At 48.0% G+C, this 26,948-nt stretch overlaps 2 protein-coding genes across 8 annotated transcripts; one reads left to right on the top strand and one right to left on the bottom strand.

The window, feature by feature from the left end:
• The first annotated feature begins 5,677 nt into the window (after window positions 1-5,677).
• C1R (complement C1r) lies at window positions 5,678-13,162 on the top strand. Its single transcript, XM_075438612.1, has 11 exons — window positions 5,678-5,755; window positions 6,238-6,713; window positions 6,945-7,137; window positions 7,319-7,462; window positions 7,610-7,806; window positions 8,302-8,449; window positions 8,534-8,655; window positions 9,246-9,324; window positions 9,753-9,893; window positions 11,496-11,570; window positions 11,805-13,162. The coding sequence occupies exons 2-11, from the start codon at window positions 6,456-6,458 to the stop codon at window positions 12,605-12,607; spliced, it is 2,160 nt and encodes a 719-aa protein (XP_075294727.1). The 5' UTR covers window positions 5,678-5,755; window positions 6,238-6,455; the 3' UTR covers window positions 12,608-13,162.
• Window positions 13,163-15,697: 2,535 nt separating this feature from the next.
• C1S (complement C1s) lies at window positions 15,698-25,168 on the bottom strand. 7 transcript variants are annotated; one of them, XM_075438631.1, is made up of 13 exons: window positions 25,006-25,094; window positions 24,486-24,550; window positions 24,068-24,143; window positions 23,866-23,988; window positions 22,464-22,641; window positions 22,059-22,184; window positions 21,062-21,261; window positions 20,547-20,700; window positions 20,193-20,308; window positions 19,882-19,960; window positions 19,515-19,652; window positions 18,930-19,004; window positions 15,698-16,823 (listed from the first exon to the last, which is right to left on the bottom strand). In XM_075438631.1, the coding sequence occupies exons 2-13, from the start codon at window positions 24,488-24,490 to the stop codon at window positions 16,030-16,032; spliced, it is 2,064 nt and encodes a 687-aa protein (XP_075294746.1). In that variant the 5' UTR covers window positions 24,491-24,550; window positions 25,006-25,094; the 3' UTR covers window positions 15,698-16,029. The 7 variants fall into 7 exon arrangements, with proteins under 7 accessions (XP_075294746.1, XP_075294755.1, XP_075294788.1 ...); XM_075438640.1 differs by having other exon boundaries at window positions 24,068-24,131; XM_075438673.1 differs by lacking the exon at window positions 24,068-24,143 and having other exon boundaries at window positions 25,006-25,168.
• Window positions 25,169-26,948: the final 1,780 nt, after the last annotated feature.

Genomic DNA, 26,948 nt, shown 5'->3' with positions numbered 1-26,948 from the left:
AGGGTGAGGAAGGCTCAGGCTCTCCTCCTCGTGTGGGAGACCGCGGCCGCCACCTCCAGCCTCCACGCTCCCTCTGGCATTGCCGGCAGTTGTCTCCACAGGGCCGTCATCGCTCTCCCCTGGTCCACAGCTCCTCTCTACAACTAGAGACCAAGGGGCAGAACCAAAGGGGGCGAGGTCCCCTGAGAAGCCGGACCAGTGCCAAAGAGAGACTTCACTGAAGACACCTAATGGGATGTGCACCAGCCCACAGGGAGTTAATTCTGAAAGAGTACTTGTGGTTGTCCCCCATCAAAAGGTTGAAGGGCAGGGTGCTCAGAAATGTGTAGCTACTGCCGTCACAGAGAACCAAGAGGTAGGCAGATTTTGAAAATACAGGCCCCTTTCCAAGCTGAGAAAACAGAATCACACAGAATCACAGAATGGTAGGGGTTGGAAGGGACCTCTGTGGGTCATCTAGTCCAACCCTCCTGCCGAAGCAGGGTCACCTACAGCAGGCTGCACAGGACCTTGTCCAGGTGGGTCTTGAATATCTCCAGAGAAGGAGACTCCACAACCTCCCTGGGCAGCCTGTTCCAGTGCTCCATCACCCTCAGAGGGAAGAAGTTCTTCCTCATGTTCAGACAGAACTTCCTCTGCTTCACTTTGTGCCCGTTGCCCCTTGTCCTGTTGCTGGGCACCACTGAAAAGAGTTTGGCCCCATCCTCCTGACACCCACCCTTCAGATATTTATAAGGTCCCCTCACAGCCTTCTCTTCTTCAGGCTGAACAAGCCCAGCTCCCTCAGCCTTTCCTTGTAGGAGAGATGCTCCAGTCCCCTCATCATCCTTGTAGCCCTCCGCTGGACTCTCAATTTTTCCGTCCAGCAGCTCATCTAAAAAGTAGCATTTTCCAAATAGCTTCTTTTCAGGGAAATGAAAAGATGAGTGCAGTGAGAAAAGCGTTATTTCAGAGCATTTGGTGAGCAAGAGGTCAGGGAGCTACAGCTGTACCTGTAATGTCGGCCTCTGGCTCTTCAGGGTCATCTCTGAGGACATCCCAGGCTGCCACTTGCTGTCAGTATCCACGGACGGGGTGGGATACAAATCAAACCCAACGAGGAATCATAGCCACACCATCCCGCGTGTCACCTGCTCCACGCAGACCTCCACAGCCCATCATTCCTTCTATCGTGAGGAGCCTCTACGTTATCTTTGTTGTACCACAAGGTTGCAAAAGACAGAGATTTGACTGACAGCAGCTGAAGCCGGTTCAGCGGTTGCCCTCTTCCTACTCCTCCGTGCAATGTCAGCCCTTCGGAGCTGCTTCTGATCCCCAGCACCTAGCTCACCTCACCATGTCCAGACTGGTATCTTCCAGACTGCGTGCCCAACAATTAATCAACTAATTTCAGGCCCTGCACCAAAAGCTTTTGGTACAAAATGTACAAATTTTCCTTTTTGGAGCCTACATTCTGGTTTGACGGTAAACAGCTACTGCCTTCAGGTGGTTAGCCAGACTCTTCCACTGGCATGCCAACCACCGACCTAATTTTCCTGTGTGAGGTGATACGCTGAGTGGGTTGCTTCTGACCCGTTGCCGCAGCCGTCACATAGCCATAACAGCCTCTCACCTTCGGGAAGCAGCCAGCTATGCCAGAACCACAGATAGGAATCATACCCACCTGATGTGGTCCACTGTCGTAATCATCATGAAGGATATTATTCCAGCCTACTCTGGGGCTTCAGTTAGTAACTACTAGCGCTAATAATACACTGTTTTTTTCTCTTTTGTAATCATGCCATAGGCAAGATACCTAGGTCAGATGGTGACTTTGCACAACAGCACCGTATCGCTGAGACACGAGCCTGCGGGAGGTGAGGATGCTAGCGTAAGGCAGGGGATAAGGTGCGATATTGGGAGGACTCCGCCTTTGTTCTTGCCCCTTGCCGAGTGGCTGGCGCTGCAGAGCTCCGTCCCTGGTGGGGTATTACGCTCGGCTTTGCTCCTTGAGTTAGAAGACACAGAAACAGACTAACAAGCTGCTGCTGCTGCTCACCATCTCATACCAGGGGGAAGACCCACTCTTAAGAGTCCTGAGCCTTATTTTGGTGTAAGTCTTTATTTTCTTACCAGCCCAAGCTGCAGGAGTGGCATGCTTGTTCTGAAAAAGTGGTGAGCCATTGGATAGCACAGGCCTGGCTGTGTGGAGCCCAAGCCCTGCGGCTAGTGGCAGAGTGTTCCCAAAAGGCTGCGATGGGTACCAAGGGGTTAAAGGTATTGTGCCCTGGGAAAGCAGCTCGGTGTTCACAGGTGAGCCTGGGTCTGTGGCCCTGGTGTACTGTACAGTAGGTGGTGTAGCTGTAGGAGGCCCAGCGGAGGTATTTCTCTGTCCTCCTCGCCTCAGGTTTGAGGATGAAGTATCCAGCTCATCTTCTCCTTCTCAGTGGATGAGAGGGTCGGCACATCAGAGGATGATCTCACGGCCACTGAGGCTGTAGAGCAGGTTTCTTTCCTCTTGCAACACAATGTCTTCAAAGCAGGAGTCTCTGTCCACGAGAGGATGCTGGCATCTTTGACAGAGCTGAAGATCTACAGTTTCTTTACTTTGCTCTGATATTGTCTGGTTTTATTGTTCAGTCCTCTTGTAGCCCAGCTGAGCCGAGCAGGCAGCAAACAGGCGCTAGTTCTGGCGTTCAGTGGTCCTACGTGTGGTTTGCGGTCCTTTGTGTATTCTGACCCGAAGCAAAGAAAGGCACAGACATCCTTCCGAGGTAAAAATTGTACCGAGTGTTTCCTGGCTCCTACCTGACACGGGGAGGAGGACTGCACAGAGCATCTGCAGGGGAACGCCACCAGCGGGAGCACTGGAGCCGGGCGGAGGGCGTAGCTGTGGTGGCCACATCAGGCGAGTCTGTGGGACGTGTATCAGAGGTGGGCTGCTCCGGAGAGGCATATCCCCGGCTGACCACCCTCGCTTTACCAGCCGAAGTACCCTCCTACCACCCACAGAAACACAGAATGTTCGGTGTTGGAAGGGACCTCTGTGGGTTACCCAGTCCAACCCCCCTGCCGAAGCAGGGTCACCTACAGCAGGCTGCACAGGACCTTGTCCAGGCGGGTCTTGAATATCTCCAGAGAAGGAGACTCCACAACCTCCCTGGGCAGCCTGTTCCAGTGCTCCATCACCCTCAGAGGGAAGAAGTTCTTCCTCATGTTCAGAGAGAACTTCCTATGCTTCAAGATATGGAGACCAGTGACGAGTGGAGTCCCTCGGGGGTCCGTACTGGGACCAGTGCTGTTCAGTATATTTATCAATGACATGGACAGCAACATCGAGTGTACCCTCAGCAAGTTTGCAGATGACACCAAGCTGAGTGAAACGGTTGATACACCAGAAGGACAGGATGCCATCCAGAGGGACCTGGACAAGCTGGAGAGGTGGGCCTGTGTGAACTTCATGAGGTTCAACGAGGCCAAGTGCAAGGTCCTACACCTGGGTCGGGGTAATCCCCGGTATCAATACAGGCTGGGAGATGAAAGGATCAAGAGCAGCCCTGCTGAGAGGGACTTGGGGGTACTGATAGACGAAAGGCTGGACATGAGCCGGCAATGTGCACTGGCAGCCCAGAGGGCCAACCGTGTCCTGGGCTGCATCAGGAGAAGCGTGGCCAGCAGGTCGAGAGAGGTGATTCTGCCCCTCTACTCTGTTCTGGCGAGACCTCGCCTGGAGTACTGCGTTCAGCTCTGGAGCCCTCAGCACAAGAAGGACATGGAACTGTTGGAGCGGGTCCAAAGGAGGGCTACAAAAATGGTCCAAGGGCTGGAGCACCTCTCCTATGAGGACAGGCTGAGAGAGTTGGGCTTGTTCAGCCTGGAGAAGAGAAGGCTGCGGGCAGACCTGATTGCAGCCTTTCAATACTTAAAGGGAGCCTATAGGAAAGATGGGGACAATCTTTTTGGTAGAGACAGCAGTGACAGGACGAGGGGTAATGGTTTTAAACTAAAACAGGGTAGGTTTAGGCTGGATATAAGGAAGAAATTCTTTACAATGAGGGTGGTGAAACACTGGAACGGGTTGCCCAGAGAGGTAGTGGAGGCCCCATCCCTGGAAACATTCAAGACCAGGTTGGACAGGGCTCTGAGCAACCTGATCTAGTTAGCGGTGTCCCTGCTCGCTGCGGGGGGGTTGGACTAGATGACCTCTAGGGGTCCCTTCCGACCCAAAACTTTCTATGATTCTATGATTTCTAAGATAACACCCACGGAACACCCAAGATGGTGTTACCGGGGCAGGGGGGGAGGAAATGGAGGCATGGGAGGTTTGCCTTGAAGGTGCCGCGGGGAGCTACCAGTGCCCTCTGGGTGTAAGATTCCTCTTGGAGAACACGCTGACATGATCGGCTTCCTCACAAATGATCCCTCAGTCACCTCCGTCTGTCGGTGCTTTGCCAGGGAACACTTCCCACCAGTGACCTGTTCATAGCAGATGTCTCAGACAGTAGTCTCCAGCGCTTGCCAGCTACCTTCCAGATGTGGTTTCTGAGTAAACTGTCCTGGTGGGACAGCGAGCCAGCAGAACCTGCTCCGGCACGGCATGGCGCAGCAGTGAGCCTGCCCAAGTATGGTCATCACGCAGAGGAGCTGTCTGGACCTCTGGAAGTGCTGGGGTAGTGTCCACCGCTTGATCTTAATTCTGATGTCGGGAGCCACATGGTGTTATTACACAGGCACTAATTACATGTTTATGTGATCTTTTTTTCAGATAAAAATTCAAAGGCGTTTGATGAGCAGGTTCTCTAGTCTTCAATGCACTTCCATAAACATACCAAAGAAGCTTTCTTTTTTCTTTTTAACACTATTTTCATCTTTATTCAACATGTTTCAGTGGCTGCAAATTATTTCCTATGATTTCAATGCAAGGTTAGTTGCTATTTTTTCCCCCCCCATGATTCCAAGGGAGGACACTAAAAGGGTGTTTTACCTCTCACACCAGAGTCTGAAGGCCAAGAAATTTTAAACTGTACAAAGCTGGTGGCACACAATAGGTGTCTTGGGTGCTGTGCTGGTAACAGCCTGAAGCGTGCTTCTGAGTTGCGACCTCTTCTCATTTCCCATCAGACACTGAAGGCTGTATGTGTCTGTCTCATTTCTGCTGAACATGCTCGCAGAACAAACAGCAAGAAGGGCTCTTGGAAGGGGACTTGTCCTCAGAATGCTTTTAATCCTAATTTTACTTCTAATTAAAGAATTAGTTCGGTTTTTTATCAATATCTGTTTAACTGGAATGTCTGAGGTTTCTTGCTCTCCCTGAAGAAGCTCCCAATTCCCGTCAGAAACAACCCCAAAGCACTCCTCCGCAAACCAGAAGAGAGAAAACCCGGCTGCTTTGAGAGTGTCACCTTTTTTTAAAAAAATAAAAGTTTAAATTAATTTTCCAAGACTAAAATTTCTGTTCTTCTCCCTACCCCAGCAAACCGCCCAGGAGGAGCCGGGGGGGGGGGGGGGGGGCTTCCCCGGAGGGACACCTTTGGGGGGTCCCCACCGCCGGAGCGGCCGCGGCCTGGCAGACCGAGCCCCAGGCGGGCTCTCCAGCCACCGCCCCCTCGCCCACCCGGGGCCCGCCGGGCCGGCCCCCCCCCGGCCCCAAGCCCCGGTTCGGCGGCCCGGCGGCAGAGGGCAGCAGGCGGCGGGCTCCGGGGTCCCGCTCCGGCGCCGGGCTGACTCTGCCGTCCCCCCCGCCTCTCCCCGCCGGGCCGCCAGCCGACCGGAGCCCGTGAGTGAGGAGGGGGCTCGGATCCTTCCCGGGGGGGGTGCGGGGTGGGCTGAGCTCCTGCCCGCTGCCCCCCGCCGGTACTCGGGCGTCGGGCTGAGGGGGAAGGGTCTGCCCGGCTGGTGGTTCCGTGGCGGCTTGTTCTGGGGGAACGCCGGTAGCCCCCTTCCCTGGGGCGGGGGGGTGGGGCGGGGGACACCCGCAGAGTGAGGGGTAAAACCCCAGTTTTAGGAGGGGAGGGGAAGGATGGGGGCACGGCTGGGTGGAGGGCTGCCCCAGAGGCACGGCGGGGTTGCTCCTCAGCCGGCCGAGCTTGGGGTCTTCGGACCCTCGCCGAAGGAAGGTCCTGAAGCAGCAGTGAGCAGACGTGACCCGCTGGCCCCGGGCCAGGGGGAACGAGACTGCCCCCGGTTCCGAGGGCCCCAGCCCCATCCCTGCTGGGAACGGGCGGGCGCGGCTCAGAGAAGTCACCCGTGTCCCTTCAGGCCGCTTCCCGGGTTGGCGAGTCTCCTTGGCTGGGTCACAGCGCCTTGCTGGGACCTGGGCAGCGCTGGTGTCTTCGGTTCAGCTGTCCTCCTCGTTCCCGAGCAATCCAAGCCGGAAGCTGGACCCGCAACCAGGCGTCCCGTGTTTGGATTCCATTAGACAGTGCACAAGTCACCTGTGAAGTCTCCCCTGATTTTGGATGACCTGATTGTGTGCAATGTCATCGTTTACTTGCCATGTTCACAGGCACATTCCTTTACTCCTGTGGGCCTTTCCCTTTTTTGGAGTGATCAGTTCCAGTCTGGTCCCAAGAAAGCTTTTTGGGGAGATCAGATCCCCCGGTTATCCCAAGCCATATCCCAACAATAACATCAGCACCTGGGATATCCACGTCCCAGAAGGCTATGTGGTGAAGCTGACCTTCAGACATTTTGACCTAGAGCCATCTGAATCCTGCTTCTACGACTATGTTACGGTATGTACATAGATACCTGGGCCAAGGGGGTGGCTGGAGATGGGAATCTAGTGGCCACCCCCTGTGGTGGCTGTTCATTCGCTGGGCCTCCTCTCATGCCTCCCACAAAGGGAAGGAGTTAAAGATGGAAACAGGTGGAGCAGGTGCTGGCAGCTGGTGGCTGGGTAATAGCGATGCATGCAGCAGACTGAATCTTATGAGGCTACAGGGATTTCCCCTTAACGTTGACAGGTCAAAGCAGACAAGAAGAACTTGGGCCGATACTGTGGCCAGCTTGGGTCAACCACAGGCAATCACCCAGGAAGAAAGGAGTTTGTATCTGAGGGGAACAGGATGCGTCTGGCGTTTCACTCCGATTTCTCCAATGAAGACAATGGCACGGTGATTCCCTACAGGGGCTTCCTGGCCTATTACCAAGCTGTGGGTGAGTAGGCAGCACCCTTAGCACACAGAAAGAAGCCTGTGTGTCTCCAACCAATTTGCCTCTTTGTTAGGGAAATAAAGAGAAGCTGTATGCAAGGATATGAATCTCCATGTACTTCCAACGTACAGTAGAGAAGTTTAACACTTTTCTTCCCTTGTCCCTGCATCTCCTGTGTCTTCAGATCTTGATGAATGTGACCCTAATGGAGCTGCTGAGGAAGATGAAAGGCCTCAGTGCCAGCACTTCTGCCACAACTACGTGGGTGGCTACTTCTGTTCTTGCCGGACTGGCTACCAGCTTCAGAGTGACCACCACTCTTGCAAAGGTAAACTGAAATTTTGAAAGATCAGAGGGTTCCAGGGAAGGAGGCCTTCGACCGGGAAGGGTGGGAGAAGTGATTTAGGGAGCACTTGACGGGGCTGCAGAAGACACAGCTGCGCAATGTGACCTCTGCTTTCTTCCTCTACACCAGTGGAGTGCAGCAGTGAGTTGTTCACAGAGGCATCTGGGTACCTGAGCAGCCCTGAGTATCCCCATCCCTATCCTGAAGACCTCCGGTGTAACTACAGCATCCGTCTGCAAAAGGGGCTGTCTGTCATCCTCAAGTTCTTGGAACCGTTTGAGATTGATGACCACCAGCAAGTCCACTGTCCTTATGACCAGCTCAAGGTACTGGAGATTAACTAACTGCTTCCAACCCTGCTGCCAGACCTGGACACGAACTGTGGGGACACCACTGTTCACATGAGAAATATGGGATCAGTACAAGGAGAATGCCCCAGCGTGAAGGACTGAGCTCTTCCGTTGTCCCTCCCTCAGTGCACTCAACTACCGTTGTCCTGAGGTCAGAAGCTCTGGGTCACAGGCCCCTGTGAGTGTAGCCAAAAAAATGATCCTTCATCCAGTTTTATCTCCCTTTGATTTAATCTCAGGATTTGAAGGGGTTGATGGCTCTGATTCCTGTGATAAGGGAGAAGCAGAGCTTGTGGTCGGTCAGTGCTTTGCTCTGATCTGTCTGTGCAGACATCGGCAAAGATGGGTCAGACAACCAGCCCCGTTCACCATCGTAGGCACTGTGGCAAACTTGGTCCAAGTTGAAATGGGAATACTGGGGCAGACAGGCATGCGTGTTTCTGTCCCGGTGATGCATGTTTTCCTCATCAGATCCAAGTACGAGGGAGAGAGATCGGTGAATTCTGTGGCAAGCAGTCACCTGGCAGCATTGAAACCAACAGCAATGAGGTGGACATACTCTTCCTCACTGATGAGTCAGGGTTCAGCCGTGGCTGGAAGATCCGCTACACCTCGGAGAGTAAGACGTTTGTTCCCCAGAGGCTACTGCAGCCTGTCTGCACCATTTCTTAATACCAGCTTACTTTGTCCCGTTCTCTGACAGAAATACGGTGCCCGCAGCCTGTCCCACGGGATAGGTTTACCATCATCAGAGACCTGCAGCGTGTGTATCAATTTCAGGACTATTTCATTGTCACGTGCCAGACTGGGTATAATCTGGTGGAGGTGAGATCCCTTATCCACTCCCTTCAGCTGTATTCTGGCTTCTCTTCAGTTTGTGTAAGTCCTTCACCTTTCAGTAAAACTTTCTCTGGAGATTGCACTCGTGGCAACCTCTTGCAATTTCTGTTTCTTCCTTGCTTCTGTCAGCTTTCTTCCAGTCGTCTCTCCTTTCCTAGCCACCTTCCTTACGCAGTTACTGCTTCACGAAGCCCTGGTAGAAGACGAGAGGCAAAGATCCCAGGAAACATCGGTAAACAAGAATATCTCTTTGGAAGGGTAGGAGCTCAGAAGCAGAGGATGTTACCTGCCCCCCTTGCCAACTTATTGCCAGGGCTGGGTAACGACCCAGACTCGTCACGGTTTTATGGTTGCTGGCTGCTGATATCTTGGCCTGCTATGAAGAATTTGTAGCCTGTGGCAAACACAGGATGGAGGGAAGGCAGCAAAGGGAGAGGACAGCAACTGGAACAGACTGCAGAGGAGCAACTATTGGACAGCAGTGAAAAGATGGGCAGATAGAATCATATTTTAATGTGGGGAAGGGAATTTAAGGCTCTTCACAATCAACAGAGATGTTTTTCTCTCCCATGCAGGGCAATCAAAAGCTGCTGTCCTTCACGGCTGTCTGCCAGGCTGATGGGACATGGCATCAATCCATGCCCCGCTGTGAAAGTGAGTGATCTGAGAACAGGAACTATGCCCCCAGCTGTACCTTTCCCCCTCCAAGAACATGGGAAGTTCAGCCTTTGTGACTCAATTTGCCTGGCCATAGACTCATGAATGTGCTGGCTGGAAGGACCTGTGGAGGTCCACTGTTGATTTTCATTACATTTTTCCGCTTGCAAAAATGTAAATGTTTTTCCTCCCTTACAAAAATAACTCAAATATCACTAAAAAAGTTGCTGTAATGTTGTAACATCTAAAAAGCAAAAGATCCCCTTTCGGGATCCATTTTGGAACAACCTCTCTCTGCCTACAGTAGTAACTGTTCCTCTCCATCCTTCACATTGTGGCCACAATCCAAGTCAGGCCTAAACCTGCAAGCAGTAAGGCTGTCTTTGATTCACCTCTTTTTTTTTTTTTCCTCCTCTTTTTTGTAGTTGTGAACTGTGGCAGCCCTCCAGGCCTGACCAATGGGGCGTTCAGCTATGTTAACAAACATGCAGACAACAACTACCAGTCAGTGATCACGTACCAATGCAATGAGCCGTATTATCACATTGTCACTGGAGCAGGTGGTGGTGAGTTCAAATCCCACACAGACATTGAAACCTGTGTGTGAAAAGCCCTCTCAGCTTTCCAGTCAGAGCTGTCTCTGCTCCCCAGGCTTAGGTCTCATGCTTTCCTCCTGTTGAAGGCTCTCCAGTCTTTCCTTGGCTCTGCAGCATGGATCCTGAGGCTTGCTGTCTCAGCGTATTCCCACCTTGCTTCATTCCCAGAGTCCACCACATCCCTTCTCCACGCTCTCCTTAACTTTTGCAGAAGGTCTTAGTCTCTCATCTGTAGTCACGATTTATTCTTCTCTAGTGCACTTTGTTCTTTCACTGAAATTCAAGGCATGGTGTGTGGGAATCCCCGAAATTCTGAAACCTCATCACACCAGTCCAAGTTGCTACAGATGCAAATACAAACTCACACTCCACTCCACTGCAATGCTGTTTACCTCTTTGGAATATTGTTGAGCAGCAGAGACGTCTAAGGGCTAAATAACATACATGCAGAAATACCTGCTTTTGTGTAACAGGTCAGAAAAATTAATGCAACATTCAAAACCATTCACATGCCGTCTTTTTGCACCTGAGACATGATTGGATGACACAGCTGCTTTGGTTACAAGAACAGTGTAAGGAGTTCGTGATTTCCTTGCCTTGGCCGCTCATTTAGCCTCCACAAAAAAATTGTAGATTTTTGAGCTGAATCAGTTCCTGGATATGGTTGCCAGAGTTGGACCCACAGTTGTGCAGCATGCCTGAGAGAGGTGACATGCTAGCACTGGGGCCAGGAGCAAGCAGCTAAGGAGTTCTTTAAGTTGGTACTAATGTTGTATTTAATTATTCTTGCGTCTGAGTTTAACTCCTTCCTAAAGAGTCAGAGCTCAGTCTCATCAGGAAAAAAATCAGGAGCAAGTAAATATCAGCACCAGCCAAATTCTGATGGGGAGTGACTGTGATTTAGTCAATTTTCAAAGAGAACAGCAGTTTCTTGGAAGCATTCAATACAGTGTAAGCTAAATTGTCTATAAATTATTTTTAGTCACCAGCACAAACCTTCTAAAAAATGCAAAAATGATGGAGGCAGTGGAGTTTGTGTTGAGAGTGACAGGCGAGTTAGCTGACCTGTATATAGCCTCAGAAATAGATACTGAGCATGTACAGTAACTGACTCATGTTCTTCCTCTTTCTGGAACAAACCACCTTGTCCTACTCTCTGCAAACTACAAAGACTAGAAACTTGAATCTAAAATCCAGGTCGTCTTCTCTCCCTTCTTTCGGGTAGCTAAGGTCCAACAGTGCTCTGTAAGCATGTGGACTGAGTGGAGTTAAGACTTTGCTCAGCTGGCTCTTCAGGCTTTTTTTCTACAGAAGCAGTGCCTGAACTTTACTGGTCACCTAGAACTGAGATTCTTAAAGATATACATGCTATCCCAGATGGAGATGTTCCAGACTGTGCCACGGGCAGCTTTTCCTGGGAAAGGGTGGATTTGAGATGGAAGGGCTGAGAGCAGCATTTGGGAAACCTTGGAGAGAGGAACTCCTTGAAAATTACTTGTATTCTATTCTGTTCTTTCTTCCCATGCTATGCTTGCAGGCCTGCATCTCATTCACTTCTGTCTCACCCTACAGACAGATTCACCTGCTCTCCTGAGGGAACCTGGGTGGATGGAGATGGCCAAGCGAGGATTCCTGCCTGCTTGCCAGGTCAGTAAAAAACTCTGCCTTTGTCTGGCGTTTACCGATTCATGCTTACGGTCAGTACAAAGCCAGGACAACATGCAAGGAGGGGAGTCAAGGAGAACAGTGTCAGTGAGGGAGGACAGGGAAATCTGTCCAGGAAGGCAAAAATAAGGTGAAATCAAACAGCGATGGTGTAGGAAAGCGAGAGACAAGCTGGGGCAACAGAGGGTGTCACGATCTCCTTGCATTTCTCTACAGTGTGTGGGAAGCCGGTCAATCCCATCACCGAAGTCCAGCGGATCTTGGGCGGCAAGCTGGCAAGCAGAGGCAGTTTCCCTTGGCAGGCTCTGACTAGCATCCATGGACGAGGGGGTGGTGCACTCCTGGGAGACCGCTGGATCCTGACTGCTGCCCATACCGTCTTCCCCAAAGGGGTAGTGAGGAAAAGTGTAAGCCTGGACCAGCTGGCAGAGGAGGCTCGCATATTCCTCGGCCACACCAAAGTAGAAGAGCTCCACAAGATGGGTAACCACCCTGTACGTAGGATCTTTATCCACCCAGATTACAACCCTAACGATGACCACAACTTCAATGGGGACATAGCCCTGCTGGAGCTGAAGCACCCAGTAACCCTGGGCCCTACAGTACTGCCCATCTGTCTCCCAGATACTACCAACACCACGTTCTACATGGATGGGCACATGGGCTATGTGAGCGGCTTCGGTGTGGAAAAGAACTTTATTTCAAACGATTTGAAGTATGTGAGCCTACCAGCGATTGCTCGAGAGAAGTGTCAGAGCTGGCTGGACGAGAAGAAGGGAGTTGTACCTATGGTTTTCTCTGAGAACATGTTCTGTGCTGGCTTCCTCAAAATCAAACGGGATACCTGCCAGGGCGACAGTGGGAGCGTCTTCACAGTGTTAGACACAGAAAGTGGTCGCTGGGTGGCTACCGGTATTGTTTCTTGGGGTATCGGCTGTGCCGAAGGTTATGGCTTCTACACCAAGATCCTCAACTATTTGGACTGGATCAAAGGAATAGTAAGGGACAATAGGCTCTAAATTTTGCTGTCCTACTAGCTGAAGAATCATTGATAGCGTATAAATTTCCAGACACAGCAAATTGTATCTAAAGCTTTTAATTTTGTCCCAAAGGCTTTTCAAACACACAGATCATGTAACCTTCACCATGAGCACTTCTGAAAGCCACCGTGTTGTTTGATGAATTCTTGGTGGTCCCATCAAAACTTACCAAAGCTGCTGTACCATTGGCAGCTTGTGGAATGCCTCTGTGGACGTTCTAGTTCTTCCAAGTCTTATTAATGAATGAAGCCTTAATAGTAGCAGGAAGTCTCATGACAGCAAACATGCTATTGTTTGAAGTGCTGACGGTATCATCAGACTACTGCAGTCTACTTTTGTGCTCTGTGTGTGGGAAGCTTGCAGGGCAGCAAACTTTCTTGAAGGATGTGGTACTTTGTGCCGAGTACAGTGTGCATATGCCCACTGCACGAATATTAAAATAATTTCTGGAGAAACCAGGTATGTTATGTTTTTCTGTCTTTATTTTTAGCAACTGCTGAATATTCCCCATCACTGAAAGCAATTTAGGGACTTTATATAGGGATTGCTTGACCTGCCACGAAAGTGTTGCCGGTTCTGCAGTGTCATGTGGCAGCTGCTCATCTGTAACAAAACCACCATTAGATTACCCAGTCTGAAGCTCCAAGTGGCTTCAAGGGAGGCAAAAATAAGTTGTCTGTGTGATGCCACATTCAAAAGACAGGGAAGAAACCAACAAATCTCATGGAGAATAGAGCCCGGAAACCTTTACTGATCAGAATTTGAGGATGGATTTTTTTATACTATATGAAATAAAGCTCTGACTGCAGAACAGCAACTCTAAAATGGTGCTGACTCAGAGAGAAGGTGACCCCTCTTGTGCTGTGGTATTCTCTGGAGTTGTCTCTTGACTAGTTTTGCTGCTGCAGAACAACCTACCTTTTTCTTGTGAGTCGCTGAGAGAACTGAAGTCTGCAAGCGCTTGTCAGGGGAGCTCTAGGGGTAAGGTCATAGCTGCCTTCTCACACTGTTTTCTGCAAGATCCAGCTCCAGATCTTCTCAGGTGTTGGTATCTCTCATTTGTTTTGGGGATAATATACCCTGGGGAGTGATCTGTGAAATTGCACATCTGATATAAATTCATCCATGATCTCCAGGGGTCAGAATTCTGTTGATTTTTCATATTTGTATGGGCAAGAGAAGAGCAGGAGGGGCAACAAGAGCATGGAAAAACAAAGTGTCCAGCTGCACAGGAGCAATGGACAAACCGTGGTCTGGGGGAGGGGAGAATGAGGCGTATGTAACTGGGGGGTATTCCAGGTGAAGAACAGGGAATTTCTGGGATTCTTAGTGAGTACAGGTGACAAGAACAACAAAATACTCAACTGTTCAGTCCTTGTAGAAAATGGGAAAAATTACTGAGAAGCCATCTTAAAGAACCCCCTGCTCTGCTTTCTTGCGTGGCTTTGTGGTCCCAGAAGCTAAGGAAATGCCTTACCTTAGTTTGAAGGCCACTTTTTCAGAACTTATAGTAGATTAATTTTTCCCAAATTGTGCTTTGTTGAGCTATTTCTGCTGCTGAAGTATCCATCACATGCCAAAGCAGAAGCTTCCGAATAGCCAGACATAGCAGACTGTAACCTGGTAAGCCGTGGCTTCTGCTTACCATTGCCCCAGGTGTTTGTGCATGTCTGTATGATTTATGAATTTCTAACACATACTGTGAAGATATAAAAATACTGTTACAATGGCACCACTGTATCATTACTGCTTCTTTACCAGTACACAATCACCTCTTTGCCTAAGAGGAACATGGGCTAAGATTGCAGCCTGGACTAGTTACCAGGGATGGACACTTCCATTTTGCACTCCAAAAGATGAAAGCTGAGATGCATCCACCTACATAGCAAGAAGAAGGAATGACTATAAAACTTCACGCTAGATTAAAGTTGGCACATACAGATATAAAAGCAAAAAAGTAAAAAGAATTCAACACGGTTCCTCAGGAATGTCATATAAGACCCTTGGTTACTAGCCCAACAACAAAATAACCTTTTGCTTGTTACACAAAATTGAAGGTGCTTGAGCTGAGTGCAGGAATCTATACAAAATCTCCCAGGAGCTGCACACATCCTCCTCGCCATTTCCTAGACTCTCAGAAAAACTTGGGATGGAGGAGGACGTCTCTAGTCCAATCCACTGCTGACAGCAGGACTAACATCAGAGCTTCAGGACCTTTCCTGGGCAAGTTACGAAGATGTCCAGGGACAGAGATTCCCCAGTCTTTTATGGCACTTGTTCCAGGGCTGACCCACATGTTGGGGAAAAACCCCAATTGGAAATCTCCTTCTTGTAATTTGTGTCTGTTGTCTCTTGTCCGGTCACTGTTCACCAGTCTGAAGACTTGCTCTGTGTACTCTCCAGCCCTCCTTTAGGTATCTGAATACAGCAGTCAGAGGCCCCTCTTGGCTTCCCCCTCTCAAGCCGAACAAATCCAGCTTCCTCCATCTTCCTTCATGTGGCATCCACACCAGTTCCCTGATCATCTTAGCAGTAAGATATCTGTGAATGATACAGGACTTTATGGAGCAGAGGACACCCCTAAACGCATGTTGAGTAATCTTCTCCCACAACACAACCTCCCCTAAATCAAGCAACCTTTATTTCTTATCTAACACAATAAAGTTTGAAAAATAAAGCCATGAGGACAGGTGAATGAAAGGATTTTGAAGATGTCTCCTGCTCAGTTTGATTCAGAAGTCTGAAGTCCTCACTGCTGGTAACTGTTGGTCAATGAGATGCGGCCATCTCAAAAGAACTTCATAAAGACTGTTAGGTAGAGAGGTGAGGTAGCACAAATTACAGCTTGACAAAAGCTGGCTGTGTAGTGGGCCAAAATGTGACTAGACACTTGATTTAGGGAGTTTCAAGGAGAACTAGGTCTAGACTGAGAAGAAGAAAGGCAATACACACACAACAGCACATTGCACAAAAGGCAATTTGGACATTCTTTAATGCTGTTAGATATTCTGAACAATACAGGAAATACACAAGTCAGAAACCAGGCTCTGAACCTACCCTGGGAACCAGTCATTATTCTCTCTTATCTTCATTGAAATCTCCCTGTCAGGTGGGGCATGGCGAGGTCTTTTCCAAGTGGGAAAAAACGGGATAAAAAAATAGGTGAGGAAGTAGAAGGAGCCTCTTCATCCAGAACAGCATCTTCCTTTTATGCTAGTATGAGTGGAAGAAGAAACAGAAATTCCTTTCCCGGACACGACACTGGGAGAAAGCGATACATATTCCTGACTGTCCACTTGTCACGGACACAATGCCCGTTACACACACAGAGCGAACAGGATCACAGCCAGCCTGGTAACCATCACATTTAGAAAGGGTGACTGTGCTGAAAGGAGCAAGAGCTAATCTTGCTGAGCTTCTGCATCCTGATGCTTGCTCATGGTCTCTGTAATCCAGTCCAAATAACGCACTACCTTCGTGTAAAGACCAAAGGTACCACATCTTGGTCCCCAGGAGATCAGCCCAGCCACATAGTACTGTCTTTCATCAATAGGATCTTGGACAGAGTAGGCTCCACCGCTATCCCCCTTACAGCTGTCCTTGTCACCACCAGCACAGATCATATTGTCAGTGAATCGGTAAGCACTGGAATCAGCAGAACCCTCTGGTTTCACAGATCGGCACTTATCCATGTTCACCACAGGGATCTGGGCCTTCCAAAGATAAACAGGCAGTCTTCCTTTCTCTCTCTGGCCCCAGCCAGCAATGTAACCCAGAGTCCCTTCTTGCAGCTCATACTCAGGTGATTTACCAGGAAGGCAGAGGGGTGAGATGTTTGGGCCCATCTTCACAGGTTCCCTCAGCTTCACTAGTGCAATATCATTATCAAAATCAGTCCTGGTTTCTATGGGCTGGTTCTTCCAGCCAGGATGGATGAATGAAGCCTCTGGGATCAGCTGCTTGGCCTCCGAGGTGAGGGATGCTCCACCAACATTGATTACCCCAGCATACATGTTGGGCTTGTCATATCCCTCCAGCACATGAGCTGCAGTCATTACCCATCTTTCAGAGATGAGTACACCACCTCCTCTTGGGTGATTGAAATACACCTGCCAGGGAAAGTTGCCCTTTTCTGCACGGGTGCCTCCAAAAATCTTTCCTTTCTCTCGGATGGGATTACTAGGCACCCCACAGACTGGAAAGAAAGGAAAAAAAAGAGGAACCAGATGGAAGAATTAGCAGTTACAAATAGGGCGTTCTTTGGTACCACTAAAAAGCCCATAGTCCCCTCCTTCTTGTGTCCTCTAAATCATTTTTGATTCTGAGTAACCAATGTTTGTATTCTGTGTGATAGAATTTGCAACTCCTATTTACAGAGAAATTTAAGAAAATTCAAGCTAAACGACTATCAACATTCAATTTAGGCTGAAAAAGACACGTTCTCAAATTCTTGTTCTGGAAAGCAGAATGTTTACAGCTATTGTCACCCCACTAGCACTGAGTATGTCAAAGCTCACAATTTTATTGCATTCTAGTTAGCATTTTTCCTTTGCTGAATTACATCCTGTAGGTGAAGGGATTGTCTTTGAAAAAATACTTGCTTAAGTTCTTAAAAATATGACGCTATTCTTTACAAGTTCTGGGTGGTTTTTTTGTGAACTCCAGATAGTCTCATGTTCTAAGTGTTCAGGTTTCTCACTGATGTTTTACCATTTTTCCTCTCCATTCTTTTGGTATGTTAGCAGTGGGTTAATGGAGATGTTACCAGTGGGTCTTATGGGTGCAGAGATGCTCTGTGCTCTTTGAGTAAAATGTTTTGCAGAATGTGACCACTAAGGGCATAAATAAGGCTAGTCATTCTGACGTAGCTAGGAAATTGATTTCTTATTACATTGTCTTGTTTACTTTGAACCCTTAGTCATATAGTCAGAGATTAAGGGACTACAGCCAGTAGGTAGCTTCCAATTTAAATGAAACAGAGTTTGTTAAAGAATTTCACATAACCATAGGAAGATTTAGGCTGGAAGGTACCTCTCGATGTCTCTAGTTCAACCTGTTCATCCCTAACTGCCCTTCCCCCTGTCCTCCTAACTGCAAAGCCAGGTTGCTCAGGGGCTTTGCCAGGTGACTTCTGATCATCTCCAAGGGTGGTGATTAGCCAGCCTCTCTGGGCAACAATCCCCGTGCTCTGGGGAGCATTTTGCCTTAAATACAGTCAGAATTTCCTTTGTTGCAACTTGTGCCGATTGCCTGTCATTGTCTTTTATTGCTGTGTCACACTGAGAAGAGTCTGTCTTCACATTCTTTGCAACCTCCTCTTGGGTAGTTATTTCCCTGAACTTTGTCTTACTATTTGCCTTTTGCACTGTGCACTTGCCTATACAAGTGCTGGCTGAGTTGGCCCTCAGGAGGGTTGAATCACCTTCAGCTGGATCTTGTACTTTGCCAACGAGTATTTGGGGGTTTGGAGTAGTGAGTAGGCATAATGTACAACTAGCCCAAGGCATGCTTCCTTCTCTAAGAGGGTAAGCTGAACAGTGTGCAGAATATATACGATTTAAAATTCTCTCTATCAGCTGGAAGTTAAGACCCAGACATAACTACCAGCAGTCAGGAGCAGGAGTAGTACCCATGCACGTCCCTCCTCAGTGTCTCCCAAGTACCCAAAGTGAGGATGAGAAGGTCCTTGACAGAGATATTGCTTGAGCTTTCAGACACAGTAAGTGTAGCTGAATACTGAAGGACACATTAAACCTTAAGGGTTTAGGCTATGACTTCCAGTGAGAGTAGTGAAATCCCTTTCCCTGTAGCGCTGCATCCATAGTGCCCAGTGGACAGCCAGACACCTTCCCCAGGAGAAGTCTGAAGAGAAGATACAACTCTCAATGTAGCTAGGGAGGGACGAAAGAAAGAAAGGCTCAGCATTGTCAGACATCTCTTTTGACCTGTCAGTCTTTTTGCTGCCTGCAATGCAGACAGAGATCTAAAGCACTGAACAACCTGAGAATGTGCACTCTTGAAGGTGGGCAGATTGGTGCAGAAACAGATATTGATACTTGAAGAGGTCCTATTATACCACATGTCTTATTATGTTGCCCACTTATGCCTCCAGGTTCTTTTTGCTGCCTCATCTGACCCTTCTTGGGGGACCACAGCTTTCAGAAACGCCCTGTCCAATGTGATTCAAACAACACAGAAAGGATCAATTGTACTTTCAGGCTTAACAGTTTAAAAACAGAGAAATGAAAGAAGCAGTGGGCTTCATATGCCATGTGTACATACACACAGTTTTTAGTAGTACCTGCGACACATTTTGGTAGCTTTGTTCCCATCTCTTCATTGACCCATTCTCCACTGGCTGAGCACTGATACACCACTTGGAAAACACAAGAAAAAAGAATGCCATAAAGATACAATCAAGATGAAGAGTGGGTAAGTAGCGCTGCTGTGTAATATGATGTATTAACCTTCTCATTTCCAAAGCAAGCACAGCTAGGTAAACATTGCTGAGATCTCCCTAGAAGTACACAACCCCACCAGGGTGCTTCTGCCCCTATTTTGGAGGGATGACATCTAATAGATTTCTTGAGTCCTTTAATCCTCCACCAGAAATGTGTGCCATGACAAAAATCTCCATGGTTCACACACCAGGCAAATGGAGAGAGGACTTGCTAATGGGTTTAAGGTCAACAGCCCAAGTACAGATATTATTACAGTGTATAAACACAAAGACAACACAAAACTACTGCCTGCAACAGCAGACCAGTAAGAACTTTTTTGCAGTCTTGACCCAGTGGAACACAATCCCAGCCCCGTGACGATGCCATTACTGTTTCTTCGGCCTTTGATCAAAGAAATACGTTTGTGTAGCAGAGGCGATGCTTACCATCCCCTTTGTTGTTGAGGGTATAGTAAGGTGAATCACATTGATACTGGAAAGCAGCTTTGTACAGAGGCTCTTGAAGTTCGGAGACATATACGGCTTGGGCATTGTCAATAGGAATAGGATCGCCACAGTTCACAGCTATAGAGAAGAAACAAAAATTACCAAATATAATCAAAGGGGCATCCTCACCCAAAAACCACTCAGCTCCTCTGGTCCCTGTACAATCATCAGCACTCCCTTCCTCTGTCCCTTCAGCCTGCTCACCTCCTAGTCCTTCAGTGTCCTCCTAATCTGGAGAAACAGTGGATCTAGAGTCTAAAGGCTCCATTCCAGTCTGCTTCCCACAATACAGAGACGGGTCACTTACGAACACAGCTGAAATGGGAGTTGCTCCATTCACCATTGTGCTGACAGCTGGAGTGAAAAGTCGTGATGCTGTCTCGTTGCTAGGGAAAAGAACGCATGACCCATGTAAGTCACTGGCCATTAAATGTGTCTGACGCAGGCACTCCAGTGGAGGGTCGTCAAAATGCTGCAGTGACTGGAAGAAGTTTCCATTTACTACAGCTGTGGTGAAAACTTTGAGTCCCCAGAGGTGCTCAGGACACCTGATAGGAAATCGCATCAGGAAGCTGCTGAGAGGGCCAGAGAGGATATATGCTTTATTATGTAACTTACCCTCACAATTTCGTAGCCTTCCACACAGGTCACCTTCACATTGTCCTTCAAGATATACTTGTCCTTCTTTGGGTGAAGAACAGAGTTGGGGATGACACTCAGGGGACAGGTTACAGCTTTGAGGAGACAGATAGGCAGAAATCAGTGATTAACTGGTTCAAGATTTACTCTCCTTCCAGCTCCCAACTTCTTTCTCCCCAGTGATTATTCTCCCTAATAAATAGGCATCCTCTCTTTACTCGATACTAGCAGCTGTGAACACGTTCACATGCTGTTATACCATGAATCTGACCTGGGACAAGCTCTATTCCTAACTCAGCAGCAGAGGGAATGCTTTTCCAAGTGTTTACTCACGCTCCCCATAGTAGCGTATTTTCCAGCCTTTGTGGTGTACTGCATGGTCTGTCTGGAAGATTATGTCAAGAATGTTGTTCCTAGTTTTGATTTCAGGAGGACCTGGGAATTTGCTGCCACAATAGGGACCAAAACGCTGCTTTCCAGAGACAAGCTGGGAAAATAACAAACAAGAAGAAATGAGAAATACCAAATGTATTCAGAGACAGAGATATTCCCAAGAATTTCAAAAGGCAACATAGTTGAAAAGAAAGCTAAGCAGTCAGAGGGTCCTCTGAATATGAGGAGATTAAGGGGAGATCCAAAGCACTCTGACTCGGTTGCCCAGAGAAGCTGTGGCTGCCCCCTCCCTGGAAGTGTTCAAGGCCAGGTTGGATGGAGCTCTGAGCAACCTGGTCTAGTGGAAGACGTCCCTGCTTATGGCAGGGGGGGTTGGAACTAGATGATCTTCAAGGTCCTTTCCAACCCTTACCATTCTATGATTCTATGACTCCCTCCCTAAGCCCCACACCTACTGTTAAGCTGTCGTGGCAACTCCCTTCTGAGCTGGCTGGTTCCAAGTCGAAGTCCCCGCTGCGTATGGTCACCGCCACAAAGTAGCCTGGCCTCAAAGCCACTCGGTACTCACACCGCGAGTTCTCTGGGTACTGGTTGGGATAGTTGGGGCTGGTAATCTCCCCTGATAGCTCAGTGAAGACATTTCCACTGCAGTTCACTAGGATTAAGGTAGGAACACAGGAAGGATTCAGAAAGGAAACCATCCGACGGTCCAAAGCAGACAAGCTTTCCTTCTTCCACTACACCCCCAGTCTCCCTAGTCATCTGCATTAATCATGTCCACAGCATTGCATCGTTTCAAGAAACTGAAACCAGGGCCACTCTCTATCCAGTTAGGCAGGGACTTTAACTTCCAGTGGCCTGAGCCACCTTGCACTCTTGCCCGTCCTTTGGGCAGCTTTCTGGTGTCCTCAGATGCCCCTCACTTGGGGACAGCTTCAGCACATCTTTAATTATGCTCAGTCTCACTTAATTTCTCTTAGTGTCCTCTCTTCCTCCATCCATCTTTCTTGTTACCTTCTACCTGCGACTCAGGGCCCCTTCTCTCATGCTCAGGTCCTCATATTACACCCCTTTTAACATGCACCACTTGTGACTTTGCAATTTTTTGATTCAAGCCAAGCAGCCCCTTGGCCATTTTTGTGTCTTCGTTGAACTGCCCTGTTTTGTCAGAGAGCAAAAGATTCACGGATAGCAGTATGCTAAGAAGGGTCTCCATCACAGTCTTTATAGAATGTCATTTAATAGCTTCTTAATTCTCTTGACACAAAAAAAGAAAAATGTTGAGAATACGTTAATAGAAATTCCCAAAATCACGGTCTACTGCCAGTTCAGATTTGCACTGTGATGTTCTTTTCTCTAAAATATACCAGTCACAACTGATTGAGAAGGTGGATGGAGAAGGTCTTCCATGTACAACAACTCACTTGACCACACCTCATGTAGATCTCTTACCTCCACATGTTTTCTTATCCTCATAGAGGAAATAATCTGGTGGACAGGTGCAGAAGTAACCTCCAATATAATTATTACAGTAATGACTGCAAGGTTCCTCCACAAAATCCGTGCACTCATCCAAGTCTGCAAGTGTGAAAAGATCAGCCAAGATTAGGAGAAGGCCCTAAGGGCAGAAGGAAGATGAGAAAGGGAAGCAAACACTGGTGGACAACAAGGAAAAGGTATCTCTGAGACACCATTTAGACTGGCCGTATTGGAAGGCAGTCCTGTCTGATGGGATCTTTTTTAAATAAGACATTCTTGTAAGGAAAACCATTCTGTCATCTTCCCCGTCCCGTCCCCCCCCACCCTGCCCCCAGCCTGGACACTACAGAGATTCAGAGGAGGCTGTTTCAACCTTACCCACTGCAACATAGTAGGCCGCAAAACCAGTGAAACGCTCCTCATTGGAAAAGTCTGATTGGAAGGTCATAGTGAGGGTGTTATAAGGAACATAAAATTCCTCCACAACTGAGGAGCCAGGGGCATAAGGTTTCTTCCGCCCACAAAGGACGCCTTCAACGTGGCCACCAGACAGAATCTGTGGGAGGATGCAGAGAGGTCTCGTCTCATTACTGGAATACGTGTCGCTACCAACACTTTAGTCTTTCAGCAAATAGGTGGCTAACCAAAGGCTCCTAAGTTGCATGCATTTCTCATGACATTCCGGTAGATCTCCCAGGGCACAGCCATGTCCAATAGCTAGCAGGAGGAACCAAGGCTGCTGTGTCATCCACCAAGCTGGCCAAAGGTGGAAGACAGCCAAGGCACAGCTGAGCGGACCCCTAGACAGCAAGTTTCATGACATTTGTAAGACCCTTGAGGAGTGTTCCCTCCTACTGACTTCCCAGCTGTGAAATACCCATCTTCATTTCTCAGATACAAACTAACCCAGAAAGTTCTGTTAACAACCTTTCCTCAGGCCCACTTGTAAAAAGAGTGAACACCGTGGTTCAAAATGGCAAAACCCATCACTGACGGGCTGCAGAGCAGTCTAAGAGGTTCATTGGTTCATTGCAAAAGGACACATGTTATTACAGCTCCCAGCAGAGCATACCCACCCCATTGTCCCACCTCAGTCCTTCTCCAAGGTCTCCTTCTGGTGCTGCACCTGATCTTATTGCCCCTTTTCACACAGAGGTATTGCAGATAGGATGATCTTGTGTCTGTCTGTTTGTGTGGGAATGTTTGATCTTTTTGTGCCTTGTGGGACAACATGGAGCAGAGCTAGGGGGTCTCTAAGTTTTAAGAACGCTGAGGTGCAATGGACCACGGCACTTTATCTGAGTGCCCACTATCCATACACAGATCTTTTGATTGATTTTTAACCTTCATCATTTCCAGTCAATTTCTGATTGCTTTAAATCATCTATGTCCACTCGTGTATTAATTCCTGATAGTTTCAGGGACAGAAAATCAATACTCTAAGAATATGGCCCTTTTATACCTACTGTTCACTGACTAAGATATGCCTTGCAATAGGGAGGTGTCAGTGATGGCTAAGAAGGCTTTTCCTATGAATATAGGAGAAACATAGGGAGGGGGGCATAAATGGGATGCTCAGGTGGCAGACAATGCTCATGTAGTAATGAGGAAAACTCAAATCAATTTAGCGACTGCTAGCGCAGATACACTCAGTCATTTGGGCGTCTTGGAGTTCAGAATAGGAGGGATGCATCTATCTCCTCTTCCAGCCCTGAGCTTTGCTGTTCTGTGCTCTAGCCTGCTTTCTTGTCTTTTTCTCTCTTGAGGATGACAACAGTACCTTCACAGAGTCATATTCGCAGTTCTGCGATGGTTCGAGATCCATGTGTGTGAAATAAAGGCGAATGCCGTATCCTGAAGGGACCTGGATTTCCCAAGATTCCTGGACATCATTGGGATACACCTGAGGATAATTGGGTGACAAGATCTCACCATACATGGAGGCTGCATCAGCCCAGACAGGGAGACATAAGATAAGGTACCTGAGAATACAGGAAGGAAGATGACATTGCAGTAGTCTTCTCTGTCCGTACACGCACACAGTCCCTAGTGAAAAAGCTGTACATGGCATGCAGCATAGCTCCTGGCTTTGGAGTTTTAATGACCAATGCTGTGGCTGTGTGGGGCTTGTCTTTCTCCTGTAGCATTTCACATAGCAGGAGTACAACCTCAGGCATGCTCTCTGCTCTTCTCCAGCTCTATAGGAGCTGGTAATGATGCAGGAATTGAGCAGAAGGGTCTTAAGTGCTACTTCCTACTTCACTGCCTTGTTCTGGGGGCTACTCGGGCTACAGATACATTCAGGCTTGAGAATCAGTACAGTAATATGGGAAAACCACCTAATTTATAAAATGAAATTATTAATAAACCTGAGTTCCACTTGGAGATTCAGTAACTCACCACATCTGGAAAAAGCAGATCTTCCTTTCTGAAAACTTTCAGGAATTGGACTTTGGAGTTATGGTCTGGGACAAAAAACAGTGTGGTTGATTAACGTTGCCTGTGCTTCTGCGTGTCTGCTAGGCAGGTCAAAGACCCTAACGCCCCAGCTTGTGGAGAATACGTCTGAGGTTTGCCTCAAAAGCAAGTTTGTATCTCTGTTCCTCCCTGCATACAGCAACCCCAAGCATCAAGAAGGGATGCCAGGCTCCGTTCTGACAAAACGCAGAGATGATCTCTGTCTTGGTACTCGCATTTTACCTTTACGACCTTCAGTGTCTCCTAACACCATGCTGGTGCATAGCAAACTCAGATAGAAAGCACCTCCCCCCCCGAGGTACCCAATTCATTCTTCCCAGCGCCCCAAAAGCTATGCTAACACCCTGGGGTTGGGGAGCAGCTTGTCCTGACTCTTCTAGCTGTCAGGCAGCGATGCTCAGGAATATTTTCCTTTCCCATGTCTAACCCTTGCAATATTTACCTTCTTTCCCTAGTTCGTGTCTGGTTTTCTTCTCTCTTCCCTTCTCTTTCCTCTCTTTCCCTTTCTGTTTTCCCTTCCTGCACACACCCTCCTCCAGGCGCACCGTCCAGGGGTCTGGGGAGGAAACCGCTAATTCGCAATATCGCAGCACCCTCTGCTTGTGGGCGCGATGCTGGGCCGGCCAGCCCTCGGCACGGGTGGGGATTTCCAGAACGACTTGCACAATCCTCTTGGCTCGGGCTGCAGGCCACACAGATCTGGTCCACGTTAGACATTTTCGGGAAATCAGATGACTTTGGGGAAATGGGAGGCGAGCGCCTTTCGGCTGCCTCCCCTCTCCTCCTCCTCCAGAGACCGCTTTGCCAGAGTCCACTCTGTTACTGCAAACTGGTGGCCGCAGGGCTGCTGCTGCTACTCCTCCTCTGACGCTTCAGCGATCCCTTTTTTAGGGGGAAAAAAGGAAAAGATAGTGGCCTGTTCAATATTGTTCCTCCCTGAGGCCACCAGCAGGAGTAAGAGTGCATTGTTTTTCTGGGTTTTGTTATGGGGACACTCCTGGAACTACGAACTTGACTAAGAACTCATAACTATCTCTTTATGACTATTTACCAAGTGAACTTCATGTAAGAGCTGTTGTTCAGCCCTGGAGCAAATTAGATCAAAGACCCTCACAGAAAGGAGTTTCAAGACTTACAGCAGGAAGGACCTTTAATCCAGCCAGTGCCCACAACCCAAGACCAAAACACCACCATGCAAGCTAAAGACCCACCACTAATACTCAAGAAAACCCCTCCTCTCACGAACCAGCTACACTGGGGTCAGGCTAGAAACAAAAATGTAAAACTCCCTTTAAACCTCTACCCTTTACAATCAGCACAGCACACTCCAGAGCTTGTTTTAGCCAGGAAAAATATTATTCAAGTTTCAACAGGCCATAGGCAAAGTGTATTAGCAAAGCCCAGCCAAAAGGCTCCTTTATACTGTCAAGAGAGAGAAACACTTACAGATGAATCATAACTGACTTCATTGTAGTCAGAATAAAGGCTTTACTTGAAGAACATGCCTAGTCTGTTGTCTTTGTCAAACGCAGAATGGATAGAGAAAGAAAACAGCATGTCATCTCGCTTCTGATATCTCTTGGGAATACAGCATGAGGTCTCTAACTGGAATTTTGAGAGCCAGGAAAACAGTGATGAAAGACATACAACAAATCATGGAGAGATGTTTTCTCCTCCAAACTGGGCAAAGACCCTGCCAGTGACTCATCAAGTCACAATCAGATTTTAAAATGGGCATGGCAGAAGTAAAATGAGTGTGGGCTGATAGATTTTGCATGTCGTTTCATCACAAGGGAATTGTATGTTTTCATATAAACCTGACTCAACTTGTCTGTAGCAGTGGTAAATTAATATGTGTGTGGATATTAACAATTCTTTATAAGACGTACAGCTATTAGTTAAGAAAAAGGTTGCTGAAGTTAGTTAAATAAAAAGGTAGCTGCATTTCATGTGGGCACATAATTGCATCATGCTAACTATTTATGCAGAAGACCGGTGATACTAATGTAGATATTTACATTGAACAGACATACAGTGTTTTATTGCATTTCCCTAGATCTGTACTGTTTTTATAATTCGTGAGATGAAACAGCTAGGTAATATATTTTACAATTCACTTAAACTATGTCAGAAAAAATATTAAAATAATAACTTAAAAGCAGCAAAATCATGCCATTCAAGTTAATAAATGATAACATTAAGGTTGCCAATGCAATATGATTCTGCTCAGAGGCACACGCACTCTCTTAAATTCCTAAATTGCACAACCACATACTACTTTTCCCAAATTGCATAAGACAAACCTTTTTTACGATGACTCAGAGCTGCGCAGCTGTAACCTTTCTGCCAGATGTTATGAAGAGCAGTAGTGTTCCAGTTCTCATA

Source organism: Opisthocomus hoazin, chromosome 1 (assembly GCF_030867145.1).
Source record: "Opisthocomus hoazin isolate bOpiHoa1 chromosome 1, bOpiHoa1.hap1, whole genome shotgun sequence".
NCBI lineage: Eukaryota > Metazoa > Chordata > Aves > Opisthocomiformes > Opisthocomidae > Opisthocomus > Opisthocomus hoazin.
Note: the sequence above shows the minus strand (reverse complement) of the source record. Positions and strands in the feature narration are given on the sequence as shown.

Bases quoted from the DNA above. Each gene is read 5' to 3' on its own strand.
- C1S (XM_075438625.1), bottom strand. The intron at 22,642-23,865 runs GTACTGTTGTCA...ATCCTCCCACAG, and splicing joins GCGAATATGACTCTGTGAAG to ATTCTGTCTGGTGGCCACGT. The intron at 20,309-20,546 runs GTGAGTAAACAC...GTCTCCTCAAAG, and splicing joins AATACGCTACTATGGGGAGC to CTGTAACCTGTCCCCTGAGT.
- C1R (XM_075438612.1), top strand. From the start codon at position 6,456: ATGTCATCGTTTACTTGCCATGTTCACAGGCACATTCCTTTACTCCTG. The intron at 7,463-7,609 runs GTAAACTGAAAT...CCTCTACACCAG, and splicing joins TGACCACCACTCTTGCAAAG to TGGAGTGCAGCAGTGAGTTG. The intron at 8,450-8,533 runs GTAAGACGTTTG...GTTCTCTGACAG, and splicing joins GATCCGCTACACCTCGGAGA to AAATACGGTGCCCGCAGCCT.